General features: G+C 42.1%; 1 protein-coding gene across 1 annotated transcript in view; it reads right to left on the reverse strand.

The window, feature by feature from the left end:
• Positions 1 to 12,535, reverse strand: part of SVEP1 (sushi, von Willebrand factor type A, EGF and pentraxin domain containing 1) — a 151,825-nt gene that overhangs the window by 12,753 nt on the left and 126,537 nt on the right. The window contains exons 41-43 of the mRNA XM_059657621.1: positions 9,354 to 9,417; positions 5,362 to 5,535; positions 1,764 to 1,940 (exon numbers count right to left, since the gene is read on the reverse strand). Of these exons, the coding sequence (XP_059513604.1) occupies positions 1,764 to 1,940; positions 5,362 to 5,535; positions 9,354 to 9,417 (415 nt within the window). The remainder of the gene's footprint in view (positions 1 to 1,763; positions 1,941 to 5,361; positions 5,536 to 9,353; positions 9,418 to 12,535) is intronic.

The raw sequence follows: 12,535 nt of genomic DNA on the forward strand, positions 1-12,535 counted from the left end.
TTATACAAGTGGTTATCAAGCATGGATTTCAGATCCCCTATACGGGAATCATCTTGGCTCCTTATTAAAAATGCAAATTTCAGGGGTTCCTAGGATAGGAGTCTGCATCTTACATACTTTCCCTGGGTGATTCTCATGCACATTAAAATTTTAATCCCTGATTTGTAAGAATATGTAACAGGAGGAGGTAAAATACCTTAATCAATAAAGAAATTTAAAAAAAGAAAAAAAGAATATATAAAGAACTCTAAAAAAATCAGTAAGAAAACAAACAATCCAATAAAAATATCTTGTAATTTTAGTGAACTGTAAAAAAAAAAAGAATGAGGAAAGTGGCTGTTCAGGTTCTTCAGGCAAGATATTTTGTTCTAAGCCAAAGACTTCCAGTCTAATAGAAAGTACAAAAGAGAGACTGAGGATAACAAACAATAGTGGGAATGGTCTCCTTCTCACCAAGTCAACCCCTGGTCCTCTCAAGAACACTGAGGAACAACTGAGCATACACTGACGGAGCATGGGAACAAGCGCAGGTCTCTCCTGCTAGTTCCTTCAGTGCCCTGAGTGGTAAGTCTCAAGGAGCCAAGATCAACGTGAGGATATGTGGGCGGGAGGAGGCCGCCTGCAATACACGGTTTCCTGGGGTAAAGTAAACATGCTAATGCTGCAGGAGGGCTGCCAGTTGAAAGTTCAAGGACTTGGGCTACTGGTATAAGGAGATATTGCTAATGTATATCAGTTCACTGATCCTTCGAAACTAATATATAAGATAGGTATTGGTACTATTCACTTTACATAAGAGCCCTAACGTTCAGGGAAGTTAGGGTACTAGCATAAATAAGCTTGGAGTTAGAAAGTTTTGAGGATAGAATTCAAGTCAAGCTCTTCTCTGGTTCCAGATTCTCAAGGCCCTCATACATGCATTTCTTATCTCACTAACTGGAGTGCAAGTGTCCTGAAGATGGAGACCATTGCAGGCATAATCGATTCCTGTATCATGTAGCCCAGTGCCTTGCATCTGGGTAGATTCAATGAATAGTTGTTCATTGATTGCTATAGAGGGAGTACCTTGGAGTACAAGGAAGGCTGGAGGGCAGGAAGTTGGGCAGGGGGGATGTTTTAAGTGTAGAAAATGTCAACAATTATCATGAGGCAGCAGGAGGTGCTGCCAGACGGCCTATTACATATCAAGGGGGTGCCCACCCAGAGATTCTCAAATTGTGGTTACGGCACTGGCAGTATCACCATCAGTACCACCTGGGAACTTGCTAGAAATGCAAATTTCAGGCCTCATCCCAGACCTACTAGATCAGAAACTCTAGGCCTCTGAGGGGCAGGGGAGCAGCAAGGTTTTTAAGAAACCTTCTAGGTGGTCCTCATGCAGGCTCAAGCTTGAGAACCACGGTGGAATAATGTTTGTATTGCAAAGCATTCAGAGCTGATTAAGGGATAGTTTGGGAACTCTGACAATGTGGAGAGAAACTGTGTTTTAGATTTAACAATAGAAGATTTAATCTTAGAAGAGCACATTTCAAAAATCTGCAGTGGATCCTAGTCAGGTAGGTTTTAGCCTAGTTCTGGAAACTTTTCTTTCAATGTTTGGAATTCAAAGGTCTTTTAAAAGAATTTTTAAAACTATCAATAAGAAGCTGATTAGTCAGAGACCTAAATATCTACAATCAAGTTACTTGATTAAAAATAGTCTCACAAAGATGAGAAAACATCCTGAACCAATGTATTTAACTGGACTCCACCTGTCCACTTACTTTCACACTTGGCACTTGTCTGTGTCCACGTCTCGTCGGGGTTGCAGGTAATGACGGCCTGGCCCTGAAGCAGGAAGCCTTCTCTACACTTGATGGACACATTCTGGTCCACATAAAACTCCTTTTCAGAGAGCAGAGCGTTCTCAGGAATGACAAAAGGGAGAGGGCATGGGTTTGCTGTTAAAAAGAAAAGAAAATGCTTACTGCTATTTCCCCTCTTTTCTTAATTTATTTCTTTGAAGACACAGGATGAGCCCTCTAAGAAGCTTAAAAATATAGAGCTTCAAACAATAGACACAGACTCGTTTGGCATTCCCATGAAATTATTTGGGAGAATAAATTATTTAGATAAGATCTGAAAACACCAAGTATCCAACCACTAACACATGGTCCTACACCTCTAAGAGGGCAAGTTAAATAGTGTTTGATTATGGCCCACAACATTTTTTAGACTGGTTCTGATCCGCCATGGGGAAACAAAGGCATGCTAGAAAGCAAGGAGTGCATCAAACATTCTCTTACTATCTGGAGAATATTAAGGCATAGAGTAAATGCTTCTCATGGTCACTCTACTTCCTTTTACTGAACATCCTTCAGAAGGATGAACCAGAGGGTCATCAGACACATCGAAGTGAATGAATCTGACTTTAGACCTTGCTATTAATGGTATCAGAACTGAAACTGTAGAGTTTGCAAGGCTTATTGACAAAAATTGATTTATTTTTCCAGGTCTACAGGAAAAATGGGAAATGATAGTGGAACAATTTCCTACTGCAAATGTGTGACACACATATCAACGCATATTTCAAGCCATTTCAGTGCTTTCTTTTCCCTCCATGGGCACAAAGGAAGTCTTTGTGAGGGAGGTAATTGCCAGATGAATCTTAAAGGCTCAGTCACTGTATTACAGCACTTTAACCAGAACTCTCTCAATTTATACCTTGCTCATGAATATTGTTTTCATTCCAGTGGTTATAACTAACTAGTGGCCGGGTGCACAGATTTGTGCACATTGAAAGGAAATTAATTAGAAGGTGGTTGGTGGGGTGGGACTGGGCGAGATCGGCCAGACACGCCCTGGAGCCAACCTCCCAGGGTCCCTTCCCAGCCAGCCAGCCACACCTGGGGCAGCACTGTGGCTCGCAGGGCATTTGCGGAGTGAGCAGGGTCCCTCCAATTGGTGTGGTCCCTCAGCCTGGCCTGTGGGGATCGGGCTGAAACCGGCTCTCCAACATCCCCCAAGGAGTCCCGGAGTGAGAGAGGGCACTCTGCAAAGTTGCTGTCATTTGGCAGCTCCTACATGGAGCGTCTGCCCCCTGGTGGTCAGTGTGAGTCATACCTAGCGGCCAGATGGTCACTTAGCCTTTTATATACTAGGGGCCCAGTGCACGAAATTCGTGCACTGGGTGTGTGTGTGGGAGGGGTGTCCCTCAGCCCAGCCTGCCCCCTCTCACATACTGGGAACCCTCAGGCGTTGACCCCCATCACCCTCCAATTGCAGGATCGGCCCCTTGCCCAGGCCTGACATCAGGCCTGTGCAGGGGACCCTCATTTCCCCCCATCACTGGTTCTGCCCCCAGCCCAGGCCTGGTGCCTCTGGCCTAGGCGTTCGGCCCGGGCAGCGGGGACTCACAGCTGCAGCGGCCCCGCGATCGTGGGCTCAGCTTTAGGCCCAGGCAAGGGGCCCCTAGCTCCTGGGACTGCCAGCTTCGACCGTGCCCAGCTCCCATCGCTGGCTCCACCCCTACTTCCTGCTATCACTGGCCAGGGTGGAAAAGGCGCCTGATTCTCCGATCATGGCTGGGGGGCCGCCTTTGCCCTGCCCCCCAGTTCTTAGCTCCCCCCTGGGTTTCTGATCACTGTCAGTGGCAGGGGGCTTCTTCCTGCTTTCCCTTTCGCCTCCCTGCATTGTGCCTACATATGCAAATTAACCGCCATCTTGTTGGCAGTTAACTGCCAATCTTAGTTGGCAGTTAATTTGCATATAGCCCTGATTAGCCAATGAAAAGGGTATCATCGTACGCCAATTACCATTTTTCTCTTTTATTAGTGTTGATAGATTATCTTTATGTACTAACTAGAGTCCTGGTGCACAAAAATTTGTGCACTCAGGGTGGTCCATCAGCCTGGCTTGTGCCCTCTCACAGTCTGGGACCCCTTGGGGGATGACCACTGCTGGCTTAGGCTCGCTACCCAGGGGATTGGGCCTAAGCTGGCAGTCAGACATCCCTCTGGCAGCCCAGGAGCCCTCGGGGGTTGTCCACTTGCCAGCGGGGAGCAGGCCTAAGCTGCAGTCAGACATCTTTAGCGCTGCTGAGGAGGCGGGAGAGGCTCCCACCACCACTGCTGTACTGGCAGCCATCAGCCTGGCTTGTGGCTGAGCAGAGCCACCAGCCTGGTGGGAGCACAATGACCACCAGGGGGCATCTTCTGCATTGAGCGTCTGCCCCCTGGTGGTCAGTGTGTGTCATAGTGACCAGTAATTCCCAGTCTTTCTGCTGTTAGGGTCAATTTGCATATTACCCTTTTATTATATAGGATAGAGGCCTGGTGCATGGGTGGGGGCCAGCTGGTTTGCCCTGAAGGGTGTCCCAGATCAGGGTGGGGGTCCTGTTGGGGTACCTGGCCAGCCTGGGTAAGGAGCTGAGGGCCATTTTCAGGCTGGCCACACCCCCTTCAGGGAGGGGGGGTCCTGCTGGGATGCCTGGCCAGCCTGGGTGAGTGGCTGATGGCTGTTTGCAGGCTGGCCACAGCCCCTTCAGGGTGGGGGTCCCCACTGGGGTGCCTGGCCAGACTGGGTGAGGGGATGATGGCTGTTTGCAGGCTGGCCACAGCTTCTTCAGGGTAAGGGGTCCCCACTGGGGTGCCTGGCCAGTCTGGGTGAGGGGATGATGGCTGTTTGCAGGCTGGCCAAGTCCCCCAGCCACCCAAGCTCCCAGTGGAGGCTGGCTGGAAGCAGGTATCTGGGATTTATTTATCTTCTATAATTGAAACTTTGTTGCTTTGAGCGGAGGTCACAGCCAGCCAGGGCAGGCGGGAAGCTTGGCTTCCTCCATCACCAGGGCAATCAAGCCTCCTGCTTGCTCCAGCTCTGTGGCTGCCGGCCGCCATTTTGGTTGGGTTAATTTGCATATAGTCGCTCTGATTGGCTTATGGGCGTGGCTTATGGGCATGGCTTGTGAATGTAGTGGAGGTATGGTCAATTTGCATATTTCTCTTTTATTAGATAAGATGCTTATATATACTTTATTCATATTCCACAGCAGATTTTTTTTCTTCACCCCTTTCACATCCTCAACCAAATTCACTATACATACATTTCTGTCAAATCTTTTTCATTAAGTTGCATTTTTCTCTTAGTGCCTTACACTTGTAACCAGTCAAGGAACCTGATAAAAGCTGCTTTGCAGAGGAGACATGTTAGAAAAAACAAGCAGGTTTTAAGACACCGCAGAGTATGTGGCTTGGGTATGCACAGATTGCTTTCTCTGGGCCAATCTCTCTTATCACCGAGTTCCCACTATGATTTAGACATTTGGGGAACTCATCGAGAAACCGAATCTGATTAAAACCTTTCTGATCATAAGTTAACACACACGTTTGCAGTGAGGAACTGGGTGGCTCCAGGTTCCATTTTCAGTGCAATAGGCCTTGGGCGACCCTTCCAGACTGTAGCCTCTGTTGCAGGAATACACCACGCTGGGGCCAATGGTGGTATTTTCCACCTCAGTTTTCCCGTTCAGGAACTCAAGTGGAGCTTCACAACTGATCTCTAAAAAGAAAAAAGAAAAGCTTCAGATCAAATGCATCTCCCAATTCTCTTTCCTTCTTTTGCTATAATTGCTAAAGGTACCCAATGCACCATATAAAATGTTATAGCCTACTCAGGTGTGAGGCACATTGACAGGGGCATTGAATAAGCAAATACCCCAGCATGCATAAGTTTTATATTAATACATGCAGGCAATTAAAGATTGCTATTTTGCCCCATTGACTCTAGCTGTAGTTATGTATAATGCTGGCTGGGGATGTGGATGAGTGAAGGAATTCTCATTTATTAAGTTGTTTCCATGGCCAAGAGCTTTCCAGACATTATCAAATGTATTTCTTACAACTAGAAATAAAATACAGACTGTCAGTTAAATTTGAATATCAGATAAACAACAAATAAATTTTTAGAATAAGCATGCCTCAAATATTGCATGGGACATATTTATATTAAAAGGCATTTTAAATCTGAAGTTTAAAAGTAACTGAGTGTCCTTTTTGTTTGTTTGTTGGCTACATTTACACCCTTAGTCACAACTCTGAGATGATGTCATTTCACAGTTGAAGAAAAGTGAGATTCAGAGAGGTGAAATAATTTGACCAAGGTCATACTGCTTCTAAAGAGAGATAAAAGATAAAAATTATTAGAAGGTAAAATATAATAGGAAAGTATAAAGCACAAGGAATCATGAGCCTGACCAAAAATTCAGATAAGGAGCATTTTATATGGCTTCTAAGGATATAGACTCCATAAACGGATGGTTAGTTTTAGAGCAGTTACAAAGCATGGCTTTGCACATGTGAGAACTGTTATTAAGCAGGAATGTGCTAGGAGGATAGCAGGATCATTCTTTCTAGAGTCTTAAGAAATGGGGATTGAGTCTTAATTTGATGATCTTGGTGAAGGTAGGGGAAGTGGTCTAGACCAGTGCGTCTCAATTTGGGCTGCACACAGGGGTCCTGGGGAAGCTTTATGCTGAGGGGCCTGTCCCAGACCAAATGAATTGGAATCTCTGTTGTGGTCTTGCTTTTAATATATCTTAAAAAGTTCCCCAAACGATTCTCATGCTGACTCAAAATTAAGAGCCACTGATTATATAGATGCTAACTGACTTCTTTGGGCTTCTTTCAGCCTGGTTAGTCCTTGGACCATGAACTTGAACTAGGTCAGTACCCAAGAATCACTAGGAAGCTTCAAAAACATATTGATATTGGATCCTACCCTCTGAGACTCTGACCTAAATGGTACAGGATGCAGACTGGGCAAAGGATTCTCCAAAGTTCCAAGAATATTTCAACGTGCAGAAGGCTAATAACCATAGGTCCAAGTCACTGCTTTTCAAATTGCAATGTGCACAGGAATCACCTAAGGATCTCATTCAAATGCTAATTGTGATTCAGTGGGATCTTCTAGCAAGATCCCAGGCATTGATACTGTTGGTCCCATGGGCCACTCTTTGAAGAGTACCGTCTAGGGCAGTGGTTGGCAAGCCGTGGCTCACGAGCCACATGCGGCTCTTTGGCCCCTTGAGTGTGACTCTTCCTCAAAATACCACGTGCGAGCATGCACGTACAGTGCACAGAAGTCGGTATTTTGTGGAAGAGCCATAATCAAGGGGCCAAAGAGCCGTTGTGGCTCGCAAGCCGCAGTTTGCCGAGCTGCAGTTTGCCGACCACTGGTCTAGGGTATCCTATGCATTTGAACAGGCTTCCCTGAAATCTGATGGCTACAGATATCAATCTATTTAATAATTTAATAAATATTATATGAGGATCTTTCAAATTGGGATGCTCAGTGTGAGCACTATTTCCTCCAAAAAATATTTTGTGTTTTTTATATGCCTAGGGAAAAAGCACACAATACAGTATATCAAAATAGCAATAGTTTTTAACCTTGAGTGTGTGGGGAAGCAGGGGACTTGGTTGGAAAATCTGTAAGGAGGAAACTGTGAAAGGTCGGGACCTCTAGGGGGAGTTGGCTGAAGATAACCACCCTGCCTTGAGTTTTCCAAACAAGTCTGAGCCCCCAGGTGTTTACTGGAATCTTTGTTTAATCTTTAGACGTCTTTGCCTAAAGGACACTGCATATGTCTTCTCAAGGATGCTTACCCTATTGATAGTAACTAATAGTTAATATTAGTTCAAGCTGTTGATACAATAAAAGCCTAAGGACACAGGTGAAAGGGGCTATCTGGTTTCTCTAGCCAGACAGTCCCTTAGCCCTCTCTTTCACAGAACCATGTGTTAGAGTAATCATTCATCCGTCAGTCAGGGTCTGCTGGTCAGCCCCAGCATGAGTGGTGGGATTAAAACTATTATTATTTTTTTTTGCTTATTTCAGCCATTTTTTTTGCAAATAACTTATATAATCTGACTTAAAGTTAGAAAGAGGAAAAACAGAAAAAAATAGGATTCAAGTAGAGATTTTTATCATTATCTTGCATTTCAGAGAGAGAAACTAGACTAACCATTGTCATTGTAGTTTGACTTAAACCTGCTGCAAACTGAAACAACTTCTTCACATTTCCTATGCAGGAATACCCATTTCCTTTCCACTCCCTATTCCCCTCCCTTATACATGCACACACTTTTTGATCATAAACAATTGAGACAAAAATGCCATTCTGTGACTTGAGATGTTACTCAATATTTAAAAAAAATATTTTTCTATATAATATTTATATAACTTTTTGAGAACAAAAAAATCATATAACCTCTACTGAATTTCAGCCATATAATATTTCCTAAAAGACTTAAGATTTATATATAATGAAATCAATTGATTAATCTACCCCAGAAGATATGTTTGAAATGACAGTGAACAAAGATTTAAGTACCTCAAGTTCCAGTCACAGCTCTGCCACCAAATTAATTTATGACACTGGGCAGGTCACTTCACCTCTCCTAGCCCCACGTACTCATTGAGCAAGATGAATAAATCTTAATCATATTTATGTAGTCCAGCCTAGTTAAGCTAGATCACCTGAAAGGTTGCTTAGACTAGATTGGTTAAGAGGCCCCTTCCAGTGTGAAAATTTGATGACTCCCCCAGGATTGTTAAGAGAAAAAATATTTAAAAGCTTTTCACATTGATTGATTTGTAATTATTGTATCTAAATACACTGCCTTTGGCAGAGGAATCATATGGGTCTTTGTTGCTAAATACACTTGACTCTTCCCATAAAATGAGTTAATGTAAAATTCCATGAAAAATGTGAATATTTAATTATTTAACATATGTGCCAACATCACTTTAGGAAGATGTCAATATTGGTCAGTACTGTCACCAAACACCAACAGATCTAAACTTTCTAATTTATAATTATCTGGGGGAAAAACACAAAATGCAAATAAATTCAATAATTAACTATTCCAGAGTTATTCATCTTGTGCTCTATTCCAACATAATCAACGATCTCAACTATAGTTTTTTTTTTCTTTTTTTAAAAAATATATTTTATTGATTTTTTACAGAGAGGAAGGGAGCGGGATAGAGAGTTAGAAACATCGATGAGAGAGAAACATCTATCAGCTGCCTCCTGCACACTCCCCACTGGGGATGTGCCCGCAACCAAGGTACATGCCCTTGACCAGAATCGAACCTGGGACCCTTCAGTCCACAGGCCAACGCTCTATCCACTGAGCCAAACCAGTCAGGGCATCAACTATAGTTTTTGACCCTTTTATTAATTTGATGTCCTTCAGCAAAAGTCCGAGGTCAATTTTTTAAATTACAAAACTGCTTTGTAAAGACATTGTTGTCTCATTGTTATTCTGTATCTCCTATATCATTTTTGGGACTCTAAGTGCCATTTGACTTACTTTTGCACGTTGCTACCTCTCCACTCCACTGTCTGTTCTCCTGACAGAAACGTTCAATGTTCCCCTGTGAATCAATGAAAAAAAGTTATCAACATGGTCATAACTGTACAATGGAAAGATAATAAGGGAATGCAAAGTAATCATAGCTGTGAACTTGACTATCTTGGCATTGAAATGCTTAATAAACTCATTAAGTAGACCTAATTTAAGAGGTAGATTTAGAGTTGTTATAATGTTTTCATCAAATTACTTCAAAATTCATATCCTGGCTGACTAGTGTAATTAAGGTGCAAGCTTTGTTTCACTTTCTCTTTAAATGACGACTAGTTATAACCAATAGTAAAGACTGAAGAATGTGTTTGAAGTGTCAAGGAGGTATATTTGACGAGTATATTTTAAAATTATTTTGAAAATACTTGAGTGGTACAGCAAAGAATGAAATTGTGTGTTGTTGGTTTCTTTTTGTATCTTTGAACATGACACATGCCAAGATATCTTATTGGTACAAGGATTGAATTTTTCAACAATTTATCCTATATAAATTTACCCTAATAAGGGCACAAGCATTTAAAATTTTAAATATTTTCGCCTTAGCTGGTTTGCTCAGTGGATAGAGCGCTGGCCTGCAGACTAAAGGGTCCCAGGTTCAATTCCAGTCAAGGGCATGTACCTTGGTTGCAGGCTCCTCCCCAGCCCAGGCCCTGGTCAGGGATCATGCAGGAGGCAACCAATCGATATATTTCTCTCACGTTTCCCTCTCTCTTCCACTCTTCCTAAAAATCAGAAAAATATCCTTGGGTGAGGATTAACAAAAAATAAAAATTTTTTAAATACTTTGGGTAAAAGCTTTCCAAAATTTACTTTCCTGCCTTGTGAAATAGAGTAAAATGAATATAATTTACTTGAAAAATTATTTATAATTATTATATTAAATATACTTTTTGTATATTTTTCAATATCCTATTACCCTTAGGGAGTATACAGACTGTTTGCCCCCTATAGCTATTATAGGCTTATATATCATTATTCTTTGATTTCTGTTACAATTTTTATTAGTCTTTGCTTCTTCTTTCTTGTTTATCTTTTACTAGAGGCCCAGTGCATGAAATTCCTGCACTCAGGGGCAAGGGTCCCTCAGCCCTCCTGCGCCCTCTCACAGTCCGGGAGAGGCTTCTGCCACAACAGCTGCACTCGCCAGTCATGAGCTCCTACATTGAGCGTCTGCCCCCTGGTGGTCAGTGCGTGTCATAGTGACCGGTTTTTCCACTGTTCGGTTGATTTGCATATTAGCCTTTTATTATATAGGACTAGAGGCCCGGTGCATGAAATTCGTGCACTGGGTGGGGGTTGGGGGGAGGTCTTTCAGCCTGGCCTGCGCCCTCTCACAGTCCAGGACCCCTCGCTCCTTACCACCCGCCTGCTCACTGCTCCTTACTGCTCAGCTCGCTGCTCCTTAGCGCTGCTGCTGCCACAGAGGCAGAAGAGGCTCCTGCCACTGCCGATGCACTTACCAGCCATGAGCCCAGCTTCTGGATGAGTGGCACTCCCCCTGTGCGAGAGCACTTACCACCAGCGGGCAGCTCCTGCGCTGAGCATCTGCCCCCTGGTGGTCAGTGCATGTCATAGTGACCAGTCATTCCCCCAGTCATTTCACCCTTCGGTCGATTTGCATATTAGGCTTTTATTATATAGGATGGTAATCATCAACGTTTCTAATGATAATTCTTTTCATGCTTTAAATTCCTAATCTCTGGAATAATATACAAGATACAGTAAATAAAATTCTGAAACATTATGAGTTAAAAAAAGATCAGGTTCTGTCAAAACCGGTTTGGCTCAGTGGATAGAGCATTGGTCTGTGGACTGAAGAGTCCCAGGTTCGATTCTGGTCAAGGGCATGTACCTTGGTTGCGGGCACATCCCCGGTAGGAGGTGTGCAGGAGGCAGCTGATCGATGTTTCTCTCTCATTGATGTTTCTAACTCTCTATCTCTCTCCCTTCCTCTCTGTGAAAAAATCAATAAAATATATTAAAAAAAAAGATCAGGTTCTAAGTAAGGTATTAAGGGGTTTGACTCTAAGTCGAATATATGAACTTCAGCATATGAATTCTGTCACATGCTTTTTCATTGCTCATAGTCCTTTGGACATCTCGTTGTCTTAAAATTGTGTCCTACATTAGCAAGATGTCTGAAAAGAATCTATCACCTCTACTTTGGTTTTTATCTGGATTCACTGATACCTTTCACCCTTATTTATCTATTCAAAATATTTTCTCTAAGCTTTCAGATTAATTACTGACACATCTTTACCTGTTAAAATTCCATCGACTTTGATGTAATGACACTGATTTTCCAAGAAAATAATTCATTCTATAAAGTTAAATGTTTCCTAAATGATGTATTCATTATTTTCTTCTTATTGAAAAACCAATACGTGTTCATTATAGAAGGTTTGGAACATACAAGAAAAATAGAAGGTTTTCCAGGATTCTTCATCCAGAGATAAACACCATTCATATTTGCTATACTTTTTCTAGGCTTATATACTTATGTATGCACAGGGAAATATATTATTCTAGCTTGTGAATTATTTTTTTAAATTAATTTTGAGGGAGTATATGCCAAGTCATAAAAGCCAGTTAACTCCCCACTGATGTGGGCTCTTCCAGAGTAGACTATATTCAAGTAGTTAATTTTAATTGTTTAGTATTTTTCTCAGTAATATTTTTCCTTGTTCTCTTTCCTCTAATGATTTGAATAATAATATTCTGTTTTGACTAAGATGATTTTTATGCCAGTAAAAACGCAAATCTATTTTCTGTAACTATTGATGTAAAAAAATCAAACACCATCTGCTGATTCCCTCCTCAGTAAGCTGCAAATTTTATCACACTGTTCCTTCTTTCCTTTCTCTCTCTGTTTCTGTTCATATCTTGCTTTTGATGAATGTAGCTGGAATTTTAGATCTAGATGAGCATTAAATTTTTTTAATGTACCTGCTTAATCAACAATTAGGTTAGTTATATTAAGTTTTAGAATCAAAGCAACCACTTTATTGCTCATTAGCAATTGTTTTATAACATGACTACTCCATTTTTGAGTTCTGTATTTTCATTTATTATCCAGTATTTCAAGAAGATTGGATGCGTAATAAAATTTTTGAGGTTTAGATAGTTCCAAA

The sequence above is a fragment of the Myotis daubentonii genome, chromosome 11, assembly GCF_963259705.1.
Source record: "Myotis daubentonii chromosome 11, mMyoDau2.1, whole genome shotgun sequence".
Lineage (NCBI taxonomy): Eukaryota > Metazoa > Chordata > Mammalia > Chiroptera > Vespertilionidae > Myotis > Myotis daubentonii.